This window comes from Geospiza fortis, unplaced genomic scaffold (genome assembly GCF_000277835.1).
Source record: "Geospiza fortis unplaced genomic scaffold, GeoFor_1.0 scaffold488, whole genome shotgun sequence".
Classification (NCBI taxonomy): domain Eukaryota; kingdom Metazoa; phylum Chordata; class Aves; order Passeriformes; family Thraupidae; genus Geospiza; species Geospiza fortis.
This window is the reverse complement of record NW_005054365.1, coordinates 1143678-1161438: the sequence shown is the minus strand read 5'-3', so window position 1 is coordinate 1161438 and position 17761 is coordinate 1143678. Positions and strand designations below refer to the sequence as shown.

The 17761-nt window shown below is 42.8% G+C and overlaps 1 protein-coding gene across 1 annotated transcript in view; it reads right to left on the bottom strand.

Moving 5' to 3' along the window:
* The window catches only part of SETBP1 (SET binding protein 1), a 251868-nt gene that overhangs the window by 209881 nt on the left and 24226 nt on the right, over positions 1-17761 (bottom strand). Inside the window, 1 exon segment of the mRNA XM_005431644.2 lies at positions 7645-7728. Within this exon segment, the coding sequence (XP_005431701.2) occupies positions 7645-7728 (84 nt within the window).

Genomic DNA, 17761 nt, shown 5'->3' with positions numbered 1-17761 from the left:
ATCTTCATCCATGCAAAGAAATCAGTGAAAACAACAAAACAGTTGTTAATTCTCTCTAGGATTTCAAAGCCTAAGAACATAATTTTCTTCAGCTGTTTTAGCTCTCATTTAACATGCTGTTTGTCTTTGAGGAGTACAAATGACCATTTCAAATTCAGCATTTGAGGTCAGGGATGACACTTGATAACAATAATATTTTTCATGTTACCAACAGTTTTCATTCAGAGGGCTCTCAAACTGGTTTTCAAAATAGTATGGCTTCCCTTCATCCAGCACCAAAATGAACCAACCTCCAAGGTGGAACAAAGGACCCATCAATGCAAGGTGGCAGTGCACAGCAATTTAGGGCAGGAAGTCCAGAATTATATGTCCCACTGAAGGCAGAGGGTCGAGTAAAGTTGGCTGAAAGCATATCCTGAATAAGAGCCTGGACAAAACATCATCGCCAGCTCCAGCTCAGGAGGGAAAGTGCAATGGGATCATCACTCACTAGAGAAGGTCAGAGCCCCAATCTTTACGTCCTGAACTGGGGCAGGGCACTGTGTTAATGCTCACATTCAGAAGTGCCTCAAAAGAAAAAGAAAAAAGGCAATTTGCTGACTGCACTTCTGAAGCCTTTGCTGCAACAAAAAGAAAGGGCACTATGAGTTTTTTGGTCTCCCTTTTCCGGTAGAAAGGTTCTATTGAACTTCAGTCTACACTGTGCTACACTTTACAGGAAGCCCAACCCACTTTGAAATTAATATGAACAGTAAGAGGAGACCATAAGGCGGAAAACTCTTGAAGTGAGTACAAGACTATTCATAAAATGAGCGAGAAAAGGAAATAGGTGATTATAAAAGGTCATTAGAAATGTCAGCTTACAAATGGCATTGTGTGAAAGGAGGTGTAACTCACTACAAGACAAACCTACCACAGTTGAACTTGCAGAGGACACCCATAACTTCAATCTCTTGTGTTCAGAGGTTTACATTTAGGAAATTTCTTTCATAGTACTATCACTTCAAGACTTAAATAAATCCAAAGAATGGGGACTAATCCATCCAGCTTCCATTCCCAACAGATGAATGAAACTAAAAAACTTTCCCAGCCACCAGGAATTCAGACACTCAGCTGCAGATCCAGCAATTACCTGGACAGAGTTGCTGGATGAAATTGGGAGGTCCTGAGAAAAGGCATCTGGGGCATCTGTTGTTCAAACACTTCTTGTCCCCAGCCAGATCCCACTGAGAGGATTCCAGCTTTTATAAATAATTTCCGAGATTAAATTTTCTGCAGCATTTAGGTTCACCAAGTGAAACTTTCCCCTTAGAGCACCACCAGCAGCAAGTGAATGGATAAGTGAAGGTGATCCATCTGGCTAAGTACAACACCTGAATCATGGAAGACTGAAACCCTCTGACATGGCAGGAAGAACAACATGCACAAGTATTACATTAGTATTTTGAACACTAAAAATTTAATTGGTTAGATAAGCATAATGACAGAGGTATAAGGGTTGCTTTTAATAGGCAGATCCAAAAGGGATGTGTTTATCAGTGGTGCTATATATAACACTTCTATGAGTTCTCAGTAACTGGAGCACTTTCCTACAGTTCCAAGTTCTTTGTATGATCTTCTATCCTGCTTTATTATACCAGCAAAGTATTTTTAAGAGCCCTTTACTGCCCAGATACCACAGACATTTAACAGTCTCTCTTTAAATTTTACTTCTTGTTTCAGGTTTTTATAACCTGTGCAGAATCCAATGATTTTTTTCAAGCAGCGATTCAAACTCTGCCATAATTGTGGGCACAGGAGATGGTGGACAGCATACACTCACTCCTACAATTCTCTTCTCCTGCTTCATTCCACCCATGTAATTCCAAGTTAGCCAATGGTTTCACTTATTTTTATTACTCTTATTTCTTTTAGCTGAGAGAAACATTAACTGAGGGGGTGTGATCCAGATTTGCTCAGATGAAGTACAGGAGCCTTTGCACTTCTTCATTTCATGCCTCAGTGCATTTCTTGCTAACAAGTGGAAGAAATGCAAGGGAGAGCCAGCAAGGCTAAGGCAGATTCTCCAAAATTTGGTCTCAGTCCTCTGCTATGCCCTCAGCAGATATAACAGTGCTGGCTGCCAAAGGAACTTAGCCCTGACACAATTCAGCCCAGGACACTTAGCTATTTAAAGAGGAGGGTTTATTTTACACACTTTTCACCCTCCTCTCCTACAACCTCCTACCCTGTTTTTTTTAAGATGGGAAATTATCAGTAGCCCTGAACATGTAACATTTCACAGCAGTTTACCAGACAATTTGTATTGGTCCCTTCATCTTTGCTGTTACTTTTATTCTTCTATAAATTCCTTCAACCATTAAACAGTGTTATTCCCACAACAACTTTGGCAAAGATCAAAATAACATGGCAGGTTTGCTCCAATTTTCTACTGCTACCAGCCAGGTAATGAGGAGCTAGATGGAGACAAAAGATGTTTTCCTTTCCTTTTCTGTCCTAAATGATTTTGCCCTGGAATTCCAGACAGCCAGTGAAAACATTTTAAAAAGTAATTAAGGTGGACTTTGTGGGGTGAGAAGTCTGTGGAGATTGGTTTCAGTCCAGTACTTAAGTCATTGTGCTTTTGCTGAAACAACGACAACATCAATGGATAGGACAGCCTCACCTTTTTAAAAAGAACCTGAAACTGCTAGGGAAACCAAAATAATTATGAATTAAACTGCTGTTTACTCTCAGCAGCCCTCTGGTGACAGAAAGCTCTGTTCTGACATAAATATGTATATATATAATTCTGCAAACCCCAGTCCAGTGACTTGGAGAGTGAAGTTTGACTTCTCACAACTGTTTTGCACAAGATGAACACCACCACATGCTTCACCTCAACAGCGCAGTGTTTTCTTCAAGGAATCCAAAAATCCTCAGAAAGGGTGCTTGGTTTATGCTCTGCTTGGTGCCACTGAAGTCCCAGGGAGCTAAGCTCCTGGTTAGTCTCACCAGCTGTTGAATCCTGCTGCAACCAGGATCTTAAAATGGATCTTAAAGTCCTATCCTTGCAAGGACTGCACATGCATTAGATTATACTGAAATCTACTTTGGTTTGAAAAGAAAAACAAATTAGCAGACAAGCAAAAAAAGTCTGAGAGAGATTATTCAATCCCTAACACTGAGATGAACCTTTGGAAAGAGCCAAAATCTCGTGAGGCTTCAGGGGAAAGGAGGACACTCAGATGAGGCCGAAGCAGCCCACAGGGGAAGCTGCCTATTTCATTTCTGGAACATGGGCCATGTGCATCTATTTTTAGCTTTGAACTGAGTTCCTCTGCCTCCTGCCAGAAGTCCTGAGCCCTGTGCTGGTGCATCGAAAGCAGTGGCTCAGCCATTCTCTAACAGCTTTTACTTCTTAATAAAGAGCAGCACTTAGGCAAAGGATGAGGTTACTGTCAGAGGGGTCATGATTAATAATGATTAATCTGATCCTTGCCAACATGAACTGGATCCACCATTCACTAAATAATTACTCTGCAGCATGGATACCATTTCCAGAGGAGGAACATGTTTGTCATATTAAAACCAGGACCAAACACAGGGAAGGAAAAGGGGATCTGACTTCTCAGTAACACTTGATCTCACAGGAACCACCAGAAAAGTTAAGCAAAGAGGGGAGAAAAAAAGGAAAAAAACCTCTACAACAACAACTGCAAATCAAAGTATAAAAGCAGTTAAACACTGATGAGTCACCCACCTTTTGGGAGAAGCAATGGAAAGCAAATAAAACTAAACCCTCAGAAGGGAAAGCTGCACGTGCTGAGGATATGGTGCACTCTGCTACTTCTGGCTGTCAACCTTATGCATAACTCTAATATGCACATTATTTGCCCACCCACACATTTCCCTCCTGTTCTTAAATTACATTTTTGTTTTCCTCAGAAAGCACACAAATGAAATTGCTCCCTGGGAAACATCTTTCCTTCTTTATGTTAGTATGCTACTTGGCACGAGGAAATCCTAGTCCAGGACTGTCATTGTTAAACAACAATGCATCTCAAATAATAAGGAACATTGTAACTTTATAACATTATGGGGAAGCATAAGCTAATGGGAATCTAATAAGCACTCCAAAGGGCATATATGAGACTTACAATTAGTCTCTGCTTGTGGTGCAGAGGCTTGGTTCTGGGCCTCAGAGCATGGATAAATTTTACTCCCACAAAGCACACAAACAACAAGCAATGGTGCCAAAGGCAGACAAGGATATGGGGTTTTTGCTTGCAAGAGGTGACCTCATCTGGGGACACCTCTCCATCATCTTGCTTCACTGACTCAAAGCTTCCTCAAGACCGTCCATCGGGGATGCTACTCTACTTCTTCAGTGCACTCAGCTCTATTCCCTTTGAGTTTTTCAAAGCTTTGGTGGGATTTACATTGCACTGTTTACCCTACCACGTCATCATGCAGGGTTTGATTTGGACTGGGGGGCCACAACACAGACCACCAGTCCCTCTCCTGTTCTGGTGCAAACCCAACAGGAAGGTTGGGCTCCTTGTACCTGTTGTGAAATTCCAGCCCTGTGTAAGCCCATTTGGACTTCTGCCCTTGACAGGTCCAGGTTTTACACACTGGTGGCTTGCAACATGGAAAATACCATGCAGATAGTTGGTGTCTTTGCCAAACTCAGGGAAGCAGGGCACAGGTCAAGAAGTGCCATTGCTTTTAGAGGCATCCTGGAGAATCACAGAATCACAGAATGTTCTGAGTTGAATCAAGATCATCAAGCGCAACTCTTCGACCTGCACAGACACCCCAACAATCCCACCCTGTGCATCCCTGGAAGCGCTGTCTAAACACTTACTGAGCTCTGGCAGCCTCAGGGCTGTGCCCATTCCCTGGGGAGCCTGGGCAGGGCCAGCACCCTCTGTGGGAAGAGCCTTTCCCTAATATCCAACCTAAATCTTCTCTGATTCCGCTTCATGCTGTTTTCTCAAGTCCTGTCTGCTCACAAGAGTGGAGAGATCAGTGTCTGCCCCTCCTCTTCCCCTCACAAAGAAGTTTTAACTACAATAGTCTCCCCTAAGCCTCCTCTTCTCCAGGCTGAAGTAAGAAATGTTGGTAAATTAAATCCTTGGCAACGAGGTTATGATTTGGTTCAGCTGGGGCAGCGTGTTTAGGACTTTTTTGCCAGTTTCCAAAATCACTTGAAGTAATGAAAGAAAAATCAACTCTTTGCAAAACATCACCTCTCACAAAAATTTCAGCTGAAAAGTAGTTGGTGACTTTAAAACCAAGTTTTAGCCAAACCATAGCTAATGGTATAAAACCCCACATACCTATTTATGCATACATTCATGCAAATGAAAACTAAATTGCATTTTCACAAAACTTTACAGAGGCACCAGAGTGAAACACAAAGCAATGTAGGGGAAAAAAATAAAAAGGTCCCAACAACAATAACGAAGGTAAATCTTTAAAATCTGAGACTGGGTGCAGGAGGTACAGCTCTACAAACAAAACTAAATCCAGTGCACTGTTTTTCCCCTTCACAAAGTGAAACAAGCTGTTCCTAAAAAAATGCTTCCTTGGTTTTCTGGCAATTAGTGTCCTGGAGGATTAGTCTACAATCATCAGCAAGTGTTTGCCTTTCCCAGCCGATGTCACCATAGAAGTCTCTGTTTATCTACAAGGCCCAGGGGATAATTTATAAGCTGAGCTGAGGTCCTGCATTCACAGACAAATGTTCCACACTGCCACCCACCCTCCTGTACTAGTTTCCTCCCCATCTACCTCCTATCCCCTGGAACATAGACAGGACCCTGCCAGGAGCATGAAGAATGAGCTTTGCAGCCTCTGAAGCGAGCACTTGCCCAACAGTTTATGTTGATACAGCAAATAAAGAGGTACTGATATGGTCAACACATCATCAAGAATCAAAAATTAGATTTCAGGAAGTAACTGAACGCAAAAAATATTTTATCACTGTTCCAGAAACCATCAAAGAGAATGGGATATTTTTTCCCCTCTGAAAACTGTTGCCTACACTCTAATTAAAATATTGCCATTTGTGAGTTTGAGGTCTACTACCCAGGCTTTGCTAAAGATAGTGCTTTGTAAAACCCCTCTGCAATCAAAATCTTCCAACTTTATTTCTAATCAATGCTACCAGTGCTTTAACAGTGTTCTGGTCCCCTTAAAGTAATTCAACCACAGTACATCAAAATAAAAAAGAGTAAGATTAGTAAGTGTGTTTATTTCTAAATTAATTTCCCCCTGATGTGTTAGAACCTCAAAATGAGAATATTAAGCTTGCATTTGAGAGAATGGGAAGCTAGTCCTTTAAAGAAAGGTAGTATGAATCCTTGTCTTGATGGTAAACTGATGGTATAGCTCATGACAATTAACTTGTTAATTTGAAAATTCTAATAAAAGCACCAAAGCAAAACAAAGCAAATCAATGAAAGATTTAATTCTAAAAAGTGTGACTTTTAATTCTAAAAGATTTATAAGTGTGACCAACAGTCCTCACAACAGAAAATACTGCAGAACAGATATATTGATGGATGGATAGGTTTATAGATAAGATAGATCTGTTCTCAAATCTCAAACATCAACAAGACAAGGCTCTGAAACTATTGTTAATTAAAGTTTATGAACATGCCTGTTGAAGGCAAAAAACACTTTTCTTCCTGAGAATTCATCTCTTTTCCTTTCAGGAAACTATCAGGAGTTTCTGGGCCTTCATGGACACAGTTTGAATCTGCCCCAGGTCTAAACTAAATCCAGTCACAGGCTGGTCCTCAAGATACATTAGAGAGCAAAATTATTTGGTAATTGAGACCAGTTGCTTCACTCTGCCACATTAACATTGGGTGACCTGATTTTATAAAATGTTTATGCTCAAACCAAATTTTGTTTCATCTTTGGAAAAAATTATCTCCAGATTCAAACTCGTCTTTAGCTACGAAGACAGGAGGCCATAAGGACTAAAAAAAGATTGTCAGGGATGAACTTGGCTAGTCTGAATGAGTGCCAAGTGGGAGGGGGAAGGAAGAGACCACCAGCTGGCTGTTATTCCAAGCACAGTCCATCTCACTTGCAATTACTGAACCCTACCAGTGATCCCACCAATGTCAATTTGACCAATTTTAGAATAAGGGGCCATTCATTCCAAGTAATGAATATTGAAACCTGGCCATTGGTTTGTGAACAAATGTCATGAGGAACCCCAATAAAGAATGTCCTTGTGATGGTGTCACTTCAGAACAAAAGCATGCAATGAACTACCACCCATCCAGGCAGCTACAGTAGGAGACCAAAGGTTGCATGCATTTAGCCAGCAAGGAAAAGCAATATTCTTTAAGAGAGGCATTGCCTGGAGTGGATTCTTATAAAGAAACAGAATTCATGAATAAATAAACCAGATGGGAATAAGCCAGGCTAGGGAATTAACATCTCCTAGTGCAATGAATCCCCAACCTTGCTTGAGGGTTTTTCTACAAGTAACAAACACAAAAACATTAACGTTATACCATTGTCAATCATGCCAAGGACTCTGTTTGTGTCCAGGAATTCTGATATGCAACAACGCAGACCAAATCCATCAGATGTTAAGACATTCTCAGATTTCACCAGTTAAGGTACATATTGACTGACCTGATCTGAGTCTTTCACTTGAGAATTTTTCCCTTTTCTGCAACCACAACTCATAAGCAGTTTTGAATCTCCAATGACTTTTCCCTATAAGAGATAAGGAAGGAAAAACATCAGCACAATCTGAACCACTGAAGACCAAGGGGCTTGTATTTGTGATCAGGAGCAGGGGAAGAAAGAGCAGCCTGTGGACTCTTCCTGTGCTGCTGGGAAGTTCACTTTCACAGAGGGGGAGCTCCCAATCTGCCAAGAGGACTTCCCCAAAGGATAATATCCCAACATGAGGGAAGTCACACAGAGGCAGAAGGAAGGCAAAGTGTGTAGAAAACGACAGTGGGAAAGCAAAGCTGAAAAGAAACATGTTATTTTAACCCATGGTTTTCATACACTTGCATGAACAGGAACATGTCTAGCATACTCACCCAAATACCAAACAGCAGTGACTTGAGGAAAAGCTCATACACTACTTCTTCTGTTCACGTTTACCAAATTCATGCCTACTTGCTTCTAATGTGCCCAGATTTGGTGAAATTAAGTCTTCAGGAGAGACTTACTCACAGTAGAACAATGAGTCCACATCACCCCTGGTAAATCCATGCCAGGAATCCGAGAGCACACTCTCAGCTAACACTGCAGGTACAACTCTGCAATGTTTGTGACATAGACTCATAGAATGTTTGGGTTGGAAGGGACCTTAGAGATCACCCTGTTCCACCCTCTGCCATGGGCAGGGACATATTCCCCTCGACCAGGTTGCTCCAAGCTCTGTCTAATCTGGTCTTGGATACTTCCCGGGATTGATGCTCAAACCAACAGAGATTTGCAAAGAAACAGAGTCCACTCGCTGTCCTTTTACCTGTAACCAACAGTCTGAGAGAGAAGCTGACCTCCGACACCTATATTTTGTTGAAAACCCATCAGACTGACTGAATATGATCCAAGCAGCAAGGTTCCTCATGTTAACAGGGTTCTTTTCTGGGGATTATTTGTCACTTTGGTTCTTCACCAAAGTATTTTTGCTACTTATCAAACCTGGACATCTTGATAAATCACCACGGCAGAAAGGAGTTGGGATGCCAGACTTGGTCAAAATGCTGCTTGAATTTAAACTGCATGGAGTCAAAAAGAGCCAGTGAAGTCCCCACAAATGTATCGCAATTACTTGTTTTTCCATAGGCATGCACACAAAGACATTGCCTACTTCCAGAATTTTGCTGTCCACAGCTGAAAAATAAACACTCTTGGCATCTGCTGGGGAACAGAGGGAGAATCTGCTCATGTGCAGCCATGAACAGTCATGAGATTTCAGCTGGATTAATTTATATAGAAAAGAAGATCCCAACATAGTCAGTGAGTTTAGCCAAGTGGAAGTGCTCTGCCCTAAATGATGAGGAAGGGAAAGGGCACAATTAAAAGGAATTGCAGCCATTGCTCAATGTCAGGGCACAGCAGAGCAATGACCCTTGGTGGCAGGAATTAAAAACAGGCAGATAAACTTTTGGTCACCTTGGGAGAGTCTGCAACCTGCTAGGTGTGGAGAGGTCTCTTACTTGGTGAGCTCAGCATCTCACAAAGCTCAGCAAGGTCAGATAATGTGCAGAAAATATCTTTTTCTCTCTTTCCAAAACAGAAGCTTGGAAAAAAACTACGACGCTGAAAAGGTTGTACTGATACCTAATCTGATAACTACCCAAAATGTCTTATGTTTGGGCTGCTGATCACAAACTGGCAGACTCTGAGGTTTCCAGGGGACCACTTCCAACTGGCCTCCTCTGCTTGTGACTCCCATCTGTCAAAGGTGTTTCACTCTTGCCCCATTATACAATCCTTTAACAACTGGTCTGTAATCTATTAAAGTAATTTTATTTTTTTTTCTCAGAAAGAAGTGCCTAAACTGTAAGTTAAAGCAAGTGTATTAAAATGCTGTGTTAGAGATAGGAAACCGAGAGGAGAGACACCCCTTTGTCTAACCACAGAGTATCTTCTAGACAGACTGCAGCATATGAGACAAGTTGGAACTATAAAAAGCGCTAGGAAAGACTCACACATTTCCCAAAAGGCCACTGGATGCCTTGGGGCACCTATAGCTTAAACATACACTTGTGTTAAGGAAACTACATCCACATATGTCTCATTGGTGCTCAGCTTGCCCCACTGTCCACTGCAAAGTTGTTATGTCAAATAAAATAATCCAACCCTTCTTTAACCACAAGCCAGGGGAAAAAAATTCCCATTTTTAGACCCTTCTATGGGTCTAATGCCACCTGAGCTCATGGCAAACCATGGCCACGTTCTCCTGCCCAAACAGAAGTATCACCAGTTTTATTTCACAGAGAGAAATGACAAGATGTTACCCATACCCACATGGAAAATCAAGAGTACTAAGAAAATATGAACCCAAAACTTGAGAGTTTTTTCCTTTTCCTCTGACACTACAAGAATGAAGGGGCTCTTCAATTCCCTAAGAAAACCCAAATGAAATCAATACACTGGATAAATAATCCTACCTCCTTTTCCAGCTGCAGATGCACCTCTCTTAATGTGCTTCGGATGAATGAGCTACTACTTCCACCTTATTTTAGGAAAGCTCCTTATGAGCAGATGATTAATTTGCAGATAGGTGTCTAACATTAGGCAGCTAAGTTGAAAGGCAAAAGGGAAAAAAAAAAAGCATATGGACAACATTTGCAGCCAGTCGCAACTCTGTTCCAGAGCAGATGGAGGCCTTGTCATTCAGGGGTTTCCTCACATACACCAAGCAGTTCAGTGGGGATAGGGAAAGGGGCTTCTGTTTGGATGCTTCTGTCTGGAACCAGATTAGAGGAAAGCATGCTTTTCCACAGCACACACCTTGTGTTACATTAAACATGCATGTGCAACTTCAGCTTTTATTCAGTGATCTGAAACAGAGCCCTACAGGGTGCTAAGGGTTAGGGAGTTTTTGTTTGTTTATGTGTATGTTATTTTACAGTTTCTAGCGCCCAAGGAGTTCATTAAGAAATTAAAACACCTCATCGGGGCTATCCTGCTGTGGTTGTTGCCTCCTAATATTTCTCTGCTTTCTTTGTCCGGCAGTGCTTGATGCTCACAGGGGAAAGAGAGAACACCAAAAAGAGAGGAGCCTCATCTGACTGGGTATTAATTTGTATTATTTGGTCTTAATTCAATGAGAATAATTTCTATGTTTCCTGGCTTCTTAGGAACATGAGGTGCTATTGTTTAGAAGCAGGTAGGCACAAGGTTTTCCAGCAGGGAAGATTGCTTTGCCTTCTGCTGACTCACATCCACTGCCAGACATCACCCTTCCCAGGGCAAAAAAGCAAGAAGGCTCCTTGACATATGTCCTATTATGCACCTCTTATAGGGAATCTGGCTGGCCTCACCCACCTCCTTGCACCATGGGCTCCAGCAGTTGGCCAAAGTTTGCAGAAAAATAAAAAAAAAAACCCCGTAATAATAGTAACAGGCTTAATTATCTCAGCTGCACGGGTGACAGGAGCTGAGCAGTTGTCAGTTTTAACAGCCTGTGGTCGAGAAAAACCGAACTGCATCACCCAGAAGTCAAATGAGGGTCGGTCACAACTCGTTTCACGCCAGCAGCTCCAGGGGAGGCGCAGGGCACACACAAATCACGGCGGCGTTGCCCAGAGCCATCCCGTGTGGAGCTGCCAGCCCCGCTTAAAGGAGTCAGACACGAGGCACATGGCACCAGCCGGCCTCCAGGGAGCTGCCAGGCTCTGTGCTCTGGAGTTGCTGGCTGGCATTGACAGTAGGATCCTGTCTTCCAAGTCTGTGGCTGGAAAACTCAGCTCCAGAGGTGGGCTTGGCTTAGCACTGTGCCATGCACCTTGCAGAAGCTGACAGGTCCAGCTGGGCTCTAACCTGCTTGGTTTTCATTAGCCTTTCTCTCTTTTGAGCAACGGCAATTGAAAATACTGGAAGCATCTTTTTCCCTAGGGAGCTGGCACAACCACTCAGAGGGTGGTCAGGCACTGGAACCACCCCAGAGAAGGCCTCAAGTCTGCCAGAGTCCAAAAAGCATTTGGACAAGATTCTTAGGCACACAGTGTGATCCTTGGGGCTGTCCTGTGCAGGGCCAGGACTTGGACTCAATGATCCTTGTGAGTCCCTTCCAACAGGGGATGTCATTCTTTGAGCCTATGTATAGCACTGCAACGGCAAACTCTAAAAATCCCCCTGGCCGCATAAACACCATTAGGAAGAACAACACATTCAGTGTTTGTTATGTTTTTTTTTGCTGTTCTGTCAGGGTGATCCACACATTTTGAAGAACCAGTACCCAAGTGCCTACAGTGGTAGAGTGGGAGAGAAGGGGGGAAAGGAAGGGAAACAAGAACTGAATCCAAGGTGGAGGCAAGCAGCAGTACAACAGACAGCTGGTGTTTGGGTGGTGGTAAATCACCCTGAAATGAGCCTCTTCCCTCAGCTCAATGAGGCCTAAACAACAAAGGAAGGCACAGCTTGCAGCCGGACAGCCTGCTAGCCAACCACAGACACACATGACAGCTTCATTCAGGAGCCCGGAGTCAATACAAAAGCTCCGAAATCAATCCGACATCCTGCGACCTCAAACAATGCGCCAAATCTTCTCAGAATTGGAGCCCCAAATGAGGGGGAGCAGCATTCAAGGGAGATCAAAACGCAGGGCTGGCATTGAAAGGGACTAAAAAGGAGAAGAATGTTCCCAGTTTATTAATGGTGAGGTCTGGCCGGCTGCATCCCAGCCACCATAGGTTACGTTCATTAAAGGGCAGCGCTTTGCACGTATTATGCAGAGCGCCTGGAGAGTATGTGTTGTGTGCGTGTGTCCGCCAGCGTGCCCCTCACTTGCTAGAGATCAGGATGTGCCTTTCTGCTTAGCACTGTTGTCTCCATCAGAAATTCCTCCTGTGTGAACTGTAAACGGGGTTTTTTCCCACTTGAGCGACTGTATGGGCACAGACACGCACACGTACGCACGCTCTCTCTCATCCCTGAGCCTGAAAAGCATAAAGGAACTCAGACAGACTCTTTCCAACTTAAAAAAAAAAAAGAAAGAAAGAAAAAAAAAAAAAGACAACATTTCACATCCCCTTCCCTCCTGGCCATACTTTCAGCTCATACACACAAAATCTATTACAAAAGACCAAAGCATTATGCGATTGCCACTACTGCTGATGGAGTTGATTGCTCCATAAACCCCACTCCTAACATGCCATAAAAGACCTGGTCCCACAGCACAACAAATCCACAAAGGAGAGCAAAGGAAAAAAAAGAGAAAATCTGCTTCAGTCCCTGGAGTTGTCCCCTCCGGGCAGGATTGCCCCTGCTGGGGTAGTTTCACTTGCAGAATCTGTCTCGCAGCACTACACAAAAATGGCACCCTTCCCCCTTCAGCAACAAAAAGGCCAAGCAAATCCTTTTTATCAGCTTCCCTTTGAAGGCAGGTGGAAAAGTATAATATAGACATACACAGGGAAAAAAAATACCATTTGCAAAAGTACTGTTTGGATTTGCCTGTCCTAATTATCTTTTATTCAGCTGCCACATTTAAAAGAATCAGGACTTGAAAGTTTTCTCCTTCTCAGACGCACAGCCCAAGACGAAGGGCTTGCTAGAGGAGGTCAGACTTGAAAAATATTTCTTTTTTTGCACTGAAATGTGAGTAGATGAAGAGAAAGGACTGAAATTTTCAAAGCTATCCATGGGTCTTGATGCACATTTCCCATGAGTTTTTACTGAAGACAGGTCAAAGACTAATCACCTTTGCTTTTCATGTGTTACACTGATCTGATATTCAGAACAGGCATGGCTCAGGAAGTGAGCAAGATTTCTCAGATTTGGAGAATCCTAGACAAACAGAAACTGAAAACATTAACTGCTCCATAGGATGCAGCAAGTCCTGTATATTTTATCTCAAAAAATTAGGGGAAAAATTAGAAAAATTGTGCAGGCTCCATCCCTGAAAGTGTTCAAGGCCAGGTTGGATGGGGCTGTGAGCACCCCCAGTGGAAGGTGTCCCTGCCTGTGGCAGGAGGTTGAAACCAGATGATCTTTAAGGTCCCTTCCAACCCAAATTGTTCTGTGATTCTATTAAATAAATGTCAAGGGTCCACAAAACATCTTTATGCCTATTCACACTTTATTCACACTTTCACAAGTCTACATTGTTATTGCAACCACTCTGGAGTCTTTGAAGATCACAACTATGACCGCTGTCTCCTCTTCTGAGAAGATATCCCAAATTTTACTTTGTGGCAATGTCACACAGATGCCAGAGGGCAACGGGGAAAGTGAAATGCAGCAGATGCAAACAAGTTTTTTTGAGGTAGGATGGAAGGTCACCTCTAAGGGCAAGCCAAGATGGGGTGTTGTCCCAGGCAAGAAGACTGGAGCAGTCCTCACCTGGTTTATCAACAGTAAGCCAAAAAACCTCTCCAGTAGCATTTGTAGAAAGAGGAAAACTGCATGCAGTGTGGGTGAGTGCCCAAATACGTGCTAGATGAATGGTAGGAAATGATGGAGGCTGCAACAATTACTGGCACTGCACATGAAACAGAGTCTGCAGGGATCAAATGGAAAAAGATTCAAAATTAGGGGTTTTTTGTGAGGGTAATAAAAGCGGAAAGTTTTTTTTCAGATAACTAGTGAGTCTAAATGTGCAGTTTTCAAATTCAGGAAAACTGAGCTTTTATTTGGATGAACTGCCTTTTTTGTTTTGTTTTATTTTATCTTGCCTGCTTTAAACTCTGCTATTTAAATAATTCAACAATCTATCTTAAATATTTCACCAATAAATCACAGGCTTGTGTTTCTATTTCATGTTAAAACTAATCAGTGGAGGAGTGCCTGAGCTGTAAGTTAAAATTCTGCTCCATGAAGCCAGTGATGCATAATCATTTCTCTGCAGAATCTCTAGTGAATAAAAACTTCTCTGCAGAATTAAAGCCATATAAAAAGTTCTTTGTGCAGGCTTAGAGCACAACTGCTGCCCAGGATCATCTGCATCCTGCCAAGAGAATCAGGATTTCCAGAGCTAATTGGTGTGTGGAGTTTTCCCACCCTGGCAAGCACAAGCATGGAGCTCACAGCTGAATCGCAGACACGGGCACATTGAGATGGAGTCCCACCCATCAGTCAGGATGCTGATAACATGCACAGAGCTCCAAATGGTCCATGTGTGTGATGATTGTATTGGGATTCCATTCTTGCTCTCATCAAAGAGGAGCAAACAGAACAAAATTCTGTTGATGTTGGCCAAAATAGGTGTTTTTTAAGAAAGCCTCTAGGATTAAGGTGTTGAGAACCTGTACCAAGGAACACCAAACCCACTAAGCATCGGAAGGAATAAGACTTCTCAAGTTCCTAAATTGTGTAGCCATTTTAAACTACATTTCAGTGGAGCTGAGATTCAAAACCAACTCATTTACAAAAAGTAAGAAAAGTACACCTACCTCTCCTCACTCTCTACCAAAGTCTGAGTACATCAAAACAAAGACAGGAAGCCTCACATATCTATAATTTAGTGTAATTCCCTCTAATTTTCTTCCTAAATCATTCAGGACACATTTAAGGCAAGACTCCCTTTGGTCTTAGTCAACAAAATCCAAAATGCATGAATGATGTGAAGAGATAGCCAGAAAGTGATAGCTTGCACATTGAATCCAAAAAGTAAATTGAGACAGAGAAAAAAGAAGGTCAATACAGAAGAGAAGGGAAAGGGGGAATCACTGTTAACTACATTGTTATTAAGCTGCCTTTAATTTTGTTTTGTGCCAACTTTTTATTTTGTTTTGTTTCAAAACTTAAGAAGTTATGCCTTTTGCTTCAAAGGACTATTTAGAGGTTGATCTCACTTTGATGCCCACAGGAGCAAAACATACACAATCCTATTTGCAAAGGAAAAGAAAAATCATCTGGGCAGCATTACTCCTCTTCTGCAGCTGGGCAAAAAACCCCTCCACATCCCAGGTCCTAAACCTGGCTGGAGCTTGCCTGGGACAGGGGGAGTGAGATGGAAATCGGAGACATCTCCTCCTCCTCCTCCTTGTTTGAGGCAGACATCCCCATCTCTCCTTCCCATGTGCAGCCAACAAGACTTCCTGCACCAACTGACTCGGAAACAGCTAATTTACTGCTTTGTGTCAGGAATGCAGCCAAGGTTTCAGTCCCCTGTGCCCCGGACTCCTCTCAGCTGGGCTGCTTCATCTCAAAAAGGGTCTTCCCTTCCTCCTGCCCCTCCCCTGCAACACACACTCCTCCTCCTCTTCTGCTTTTGTAACTTATCTCCCTGCAAGCCACTTCCCAACAGGAGTTGAAATTAAACAGGCTGCCCATATGCCATGGCTCACTTGCTGTCTGTTCCCCTCACTGCCATCTGGCCTATTTGCTCAGCCAAAGAGAAAAACAAAAATAGTGAAAAAAAAAACCCAAAAAAAGAAAAAAAAGGAAGAAAATAAAATAAAAGACAAGAAAAAGGGGTGTGGGGGATAAGGAAAAGAAAAAAGATAAATCCAGACACAATGAAGACGATGAGGGAGGTGATGATGCTGTCTCTCACATCTGCTCCTTGGCCAGGCTCCCAGATAGATCAGTAATGGAGAGCAGTAGAACCAGTGACAATTAACCCAAACATAGTCCTGTTTATTTAACCTGTTCACAGAGATCAACCCATGTGCTGCTCCCCTGGCAAGGAGGCACCACACTCCAGCAAGGAGATTCCCACTGAGAGACTTCCAGCCACAGGAGGAAAAGGGAGATCCTCATCTCCTGAAGCAGGCTGGCAGGCAGGACATGATGACTGTGATGCTGGGCTAAGATTTCCTTTAACTCTCCAAGTCACCTTATTTTTTCCTAGAGTAGCACAGGCTAGAACAAGGGGAAGTGTGACTATGAGGGGGGAAAGTTGCATTGGATTTTGATACACCTTAACTACCCAAGCTCCTGACCCTGCAAAACCAGAGGAAAAGAAATAAAGAAAGTGGCAATAAAGACAACAGAAAAAAAACCCCAAAAGTTTTCCTAAAATGCACCATTATTTCCACACTGCCTCTTTAAAAAAAAAAAATCATCCCTGGAAAGTGCGGACAGCAGAGATTTTTGGTTTTTTTCTTTTTGAAAAGGGAAAAAGAAAAGAGGTTGGCTCAAGGAACTGCATGGCTCGCCATCACAAAACATTGTGGCAGGGGGGGAGCAAGTCTGTGGGCAAAACAGAAGTTATGTTTGTTTTTCAAGCTGAAATGAAAACTTCAAGGTTAAAAAAAATAGATTAGCCTGAGAAATAGTTTTCTAAACCAGACAACTACAAAGCTGTTTAAACAGCAGAGTGAAAGGGGGACTAAGAAAACTACTTTTTCAACACCTTTTACTGATTTTTTGTTTTTCTCTTTTTTTTTTATTTTTAACTTGCAGTGAGACGTTGCATACCTGTGCAGCTGGGTGCCAAAAGCCATGCGGTCGGTTCCTCTGGAGGCAAACCCCACTGAGCCATGAGATGATGATAATTACCACCAGAGCTGCATGAGATCATGCAGGGGAATCCCCTGCAGGGAGAGGCGGCTGGGGAGGAAGAGCAGAGCTCCTCTTTCCAGGGGTTGTGTTTGGGCACAGATGCTGCCCAGAGAAAAAGGTGTTGCACAGACTGCTAGGGAAGGAGCACTTGGATTAGCTCTGAGCCTACATCTGAGTCCTTCCCAAACACAGAGCAGAGGAGACGATCCTCCTGAAGGCAGTACCTTCTGATTCAATGTTGTGTTTTCCCATTGCAGCCTGACCTAACAACAGAACAAAACTGAGGAAATTGAATGCTTTCACTCATCATCGTTCCTCTACTTGCAAGCACTCATATACGTTAATGTTGTCTGTCTTAGGATCCCCGTTTATCTACACCTGCATCTGTATATGTAGGGAAGCAACATGCAGAGTGTGGCAAGGGCTGCCCCAAAGGAAAGGTTGCATCGAGTTTTCCAGCTGTTGGTATTGTGATCCCTAATAAAGAATCAGAAAATCATAGAATGTTTTGAGTTGGAAGGGACCAACCATAAGGATCATCAAGTCCAACTCCTGGATCTTCAGAGAACAGCCACAAGATTCACCCCCAGATTCACACCATGTGCCTGCT